The following is a 4,364-nucleotide window of genomic DNA, read 5'->3' on the forward strand; positions in this document are numbered from 1 at the left end:
TTTCAATATTGGAATAATGTAGGTTGGTGCATTTAAATAATTTAATTTTCTTAATTAATTTGTATTTTTTTATATGAATGAAACGTTTGAGCCTGTTGCAGCGAAGCGTTGAAATTTTTAAACCACATTCCTACCATTCCTACTATTTGACAATTACAAATATTCGAGTTAAAATAATAATTTTTATTATATAAAATATGTAATTCCAAATAAATTATCGGTTTTCAATCATTAAGATCACTAAATAAATTATTATAACAATAAAGTGTTTGTACCATTGAAAGGTACCTTCATCCGCAATTGGATGAAGTGGCAGTGAAAATGGAAAGAAGGATTACACAAGGTACAATGAAGTGTGATTGTAATAATAAAGATAAAGATTGAATTATAATGTAGTTTAAGCGGTATAGCTGTTATATTTTAAATTTTATTAAAACTTTAGTCAAATTTCCGTTATTAAATTTAAATATTTAATAATAAAAAATTAGAGTTGTGAATTAATTTATATATTAAAAAATAATTATTTTACTAATAATTGTATTTTTAAATTTTAACTAATTTTTTTTTATCCAAAATTATATTTTCAAAAATTTATTAAATATCACCAAGAATTGGAATTGTATCTCCAAATTTCAATTACAAAAAATGTAGCCAAAGAATTGTATTGCGAAATTCCAAATTTTAACCTTTCTACACTGTCAAATTTCATTCACGAACCAGGAAAACCGAACCATAACCAGGTGTGTAGCCGCTTCCCCCACGCCCACGGCTTGTTCATCGGCGGGTGGAAATGGTCGCAGCATGAAACTTCCACCCATCTTCGTGTCTCGTTGTCATGTTTGCGTGTTTATAGGGAAGCATCATTTATTATTCATTTTACGCGATTAGCGGGACATTCGCTCCCGAGGATAAAGCGTTCGTTAGTGACGGGAGAAGCAGTATAAAGCGCCCCTGGCTCCCCAACCATTTTTGATCATAGTAATTCCGGTTCTTCTTTGCAGTTGCAACCGATTACCGAATATCGGGAAACAGTGGTGTGGAGTGGGGTTTCTTTTGAAAATCAACCGAAAATGGCTCTGAGCAGCGCTACTGATTCTGATGGCTCCATACATTCAACCTTTGCCTCCAGATATGTTCAGGAATCCTTGCCTCGGTATGTATAAACTCTGGAGGGAAATCTAGGAACATAAACTGCGCTTATCAAAGCTTATTTCACTGGATGGGTTTGCTTCCGCTATTGTGCAGTAGTTCTTTCTTGAGGATAAACCCTCCGGACATTGGGGTTTCCAATAAAATGGCCCTGAGCAGGGCTTCTGATTCGGTTTGCTTTGAATGTTTGTGTTGGCAGGTTTCAAATTCCGAGTAGGTCGATTCCCAAAGATGCTGCCTATCAGATCATCAGCGACGAGCTCATGTTGGATGGGAACCCCAGACTTAATCTTGCTTCTTTTGTCACCACATGGATGGAACCAGAATGTGATAAGCTCATCATGCAGGCAATCAACAAGAATTATGTCGACATGGATGAGTATCCTGTCACTACAGAATTGCAGGTAATGGCAGGGTTTGGGATACTAGATCTGAAGGCCCTTCTCAGATCCGTTTGGGCGTTAATTTTATTTATTTTTCTTTGTTTTCTCAATTCTTTATCTGAAAGTGTTCAGTGCTTTCATGTGTCTGGATTTGGAAAAAGAATCGATGTGTGAACATAATAGCCAATCTGTTTAACGCCCCACTTGGCGATGGAGAGGAAGCTGTTGGTGTGGGCACGGTTGGATCTTCAGAGGCGATAATGTTGGCAGGCCTTGCATTCAAACGCAAATGGCAGAACAAGCGCAAGGCAGAGGGGAAGCCGTATGACAAGCCAAACATTGTGACAGGTGCAAATGTCCAGGTAAGATTAACGCAATTCGATTAGCCCAAGCCCATCTAAATTCTGATCTTATGTCAACATGGATTCTGTATATCAATTTGAAGCCCAGATTCATGGATGTTGTATATTAGTTAGATTAAATCAAATCCATCTAGATTCTGGTTTGATATGCATCTTAACCTTAAAACGAGCTTGATGAAGTCGAGGTTACATATCTGGAGTTCATAATCTATGCAAATAGAATCAGGGCTCTCTGTATTTCGCCAAATGCTGAAGAATTAGATGGGTTTGACCTAGAAATATTCATTGCACCTAGTATTGTAGGGTGTATTGGTGATGGATAGATCGCCCCTGTATTACACCTCGTTTCTGTTTGCAGATGTAGGGAAAATTGGGAATTTTTGCTTAGATTTGACAATTTTATTTACATAGGACTGTGCGCAACTATTGCAGGTGTGCTGGGAGAAATTTGCTCGTTATTTTGAAGTAGAGCTGAAGGAAGTTAAACTGAAGAAGGATTACTATATCATGGATCCTGTTAAGGCTGTTGAGATGGTGGATGAGAACACTATTTGTGTGGCAGCCATCTTGGGTTCCACTTACAATGGAGAGTTCGAAGATGTCAAGCTGGTGAACGATCTCCTCATCCAGAAAAACAAGGAAACAGGGTGCGTCTTCAAATCTCCAGATTTTTCAATATCCTTATAATCTCTGATGGGTTTGATAAAGAATTTTCTCTAGACAAACTTAAAGAGTATAGATCCATCTAAACCCTGGTAATCTAGGGTACTCACTCTCTGCACTCTCTGCCTGGGGTTGACGATTTCCATGTGCCAATTTGGGTTTTTCATTGCAGCACCATCGTCTACATTTAGTCCTGTTTGACATAGACTTCATTGATTTAAAGTTAAACAGTAAAGTAGTTATTGCGTATTGTGGGCTTAAATAAATTCTGATTGTTTCCATTGATTGCGTGTGGGTTACAGGTGGGACACGCCCATCCATGTGGACGCCGCGAGCGGCGGATTTATTGCACCGTTCCTGTACCCTGAGTTGGAATGGGATTTCCGGCTTCCATTGGTGAAGAGCATCAACGTCAGCGGGCACAAGTACGGTCTCGTCTATGCCGGAATCGGGTGGGTTATCTGGAGAGCAAAGCAAGATCTCCCTGAGGAGCTCATCTTTCACATCAATTATTTGGGCGCCGATCAGCCCACATTCACCCTCAATTTCTCCAAAGGTATAATTAGTTTTTATTACAAGGAAGACCTTGATTAATATTCAAGGTTTTATTTGGGGAAAGCATCTTTGAATTAAAGCCCTTGACCATGAAACCCTGCAGGTGCCAGCCAAATAATTGCGCAATATTACCAGCTCATACGTCTAGGGTTCGAGGTGTGTTGAGACCTCTCAAACTTTTATTTCAGCTGTAATCCCTTTCAATGTACAGTGTGTGACGGGTTTTGAATTGATTGAACAGGGCTACCGGAATATCATGGGCAACTGCGCGGCAAACGCCAAGGCTTTGTCAGATGGTTTGGTGAAGAGCGGGCGGTTCAACATTCTGTCGAAGGAGATCGGGGTCCCTCTGGTGGCGTTTTCGCTAAAGGACAGTAGCAGGCACGATGAGTATGAGATTTCTGACCACCTGAGAAGGTTTGGTTGGATCGTGCCCGCGTACACCATGGCTCCGGACGCACAAGAGGTGAAGCTTCTGCGTGTGGTGGTTCGCGAAGATTTCAACCGGAGCCTGGCAGAACGACTGGTTCATGACATCGAGAAGGTGTTGCATGAACTTGACACGCTTCCTTCAAAGATAGCGAGGGAAGTGGCTGCGTCTCTGGTAGATGCCCATCCAGAGCTCAAAGAAGTCAAAGACCTAGGTATAGATGTCACCAAGTTTAAGTCCTCTGCTGTGTTCAACGAAATCGTTAACTCCCACAAGGCCGTAAAGGCATGGAAGAAATTTGTTGCGCAGAAGGCCAATCGTGTTTGCTGAGGAGCCCCATTCAAATGGCTGAAAGTTTGAAGTTGTTAAATTATTTTTGTTTTGTTATGCTCATGGTCATTGCACGATGCGACGTCCGCACTATTACCATTAATTATTTTTGTCTTGTTATGCTCATGGTCGTTGCACGATGCGACCTCCGCACTATTACCATTATTTTACTTCCGTTCACCCTGTAGCTGTCTCTGTATAAGAGATTTGTCAAAGCTGAGTTTATAGGTGGCTTGCACGACTTTTGCAGCTCTAGTAATGAGAAAAATAGTTTTGTTCTTCACGCGTATTCTTTAGAATATTTCGGGGCGGTTTGTCTTCCAAAAACAATAATGTCACATCTATGTGCCAATTTCACCGACTCTTGAATACGATTGATACCGTATTACATTGCTTTTCCTTGATTTTTCACTTGCATATTTTTTTCATATTTTTCCCATTTGGATTTGGTTTAATCATTTTCTTCAATAAATTTTATTTATATTATATATT

At 39.9% G+C, this 4,364-nt stretch overlaps 1 protein-coding gene across 1 annotated transcript; it reads left to right on the forward strand.

Annotated features, from left to right (window-relative positions):
• Positions 1-664: 664 nt before the first annotated feature.
• Positions 665-4,161, forward strand: LOC149234182 (glutamate decarboxylase 4-like). The gene is made up of 7 exons (XM_089371784.1): positions 665-1,153; positions 1,349-1,553; positions 1,694-1,894; positions 2,327-2,541; positions 2,860-3,113; positions 3,216-3,268; positions 3,354-4,161. Exons 1-7 carry the CDS (start codon positions 1,071-1,073, stop codon positions 3,870-3,872), a joined length of 1,530 nt encoding a protein of 509 aa, XP_089227910.1. The 5' UTR covers positions 665-1,070; the 3' UTR covers positions 3,873-4,161.
• Positions 4,162-4,364: the final 203 nt, after the last annotated feature.

This window comes from Pinus tabuliformis, chromosome 8 (genome assembly GCF_031772625.1).
Source record: "Pinus tabuliformis cultivar Carrire ecotype Pingquan chromosome 8, CPIR1, whole genome shotgun sequence".
Lineage (NCBI taxonomy): Eukaryota > Viridiplantae > Streptophyta > Pinopsida > Pinales > Pinaceae > Pinus > Pinus tabuliformis.

What these genes read in the sequence shown, in the direction of transcription:
- LOC149234182 (XM_089371784.1), top strand. Translation starts at nt 1,071, where the DNA reads ATGGCTCTGAGCAGCGCTACTGATTCTGATGGCTCCATACATTCAACC. An exon ending in TGACAGGTGCAAATGTCCAG is followed by an intron (nt 1,895 to 2,326) that starts GTAAGATTAACG and finishes CAACTATTGCAG; the next exon opens with GTGTGCTGGGAGAAATTTGC. An exon ending in CACCCTCAATTTCTCCAAAG is followed by an intron (nt 3,114 to 3,215) that starts GTATAATTAGTT and finishes GAAACCCTGCAG; the next exon opens with GTGCCAGCCAAATAATTGCG.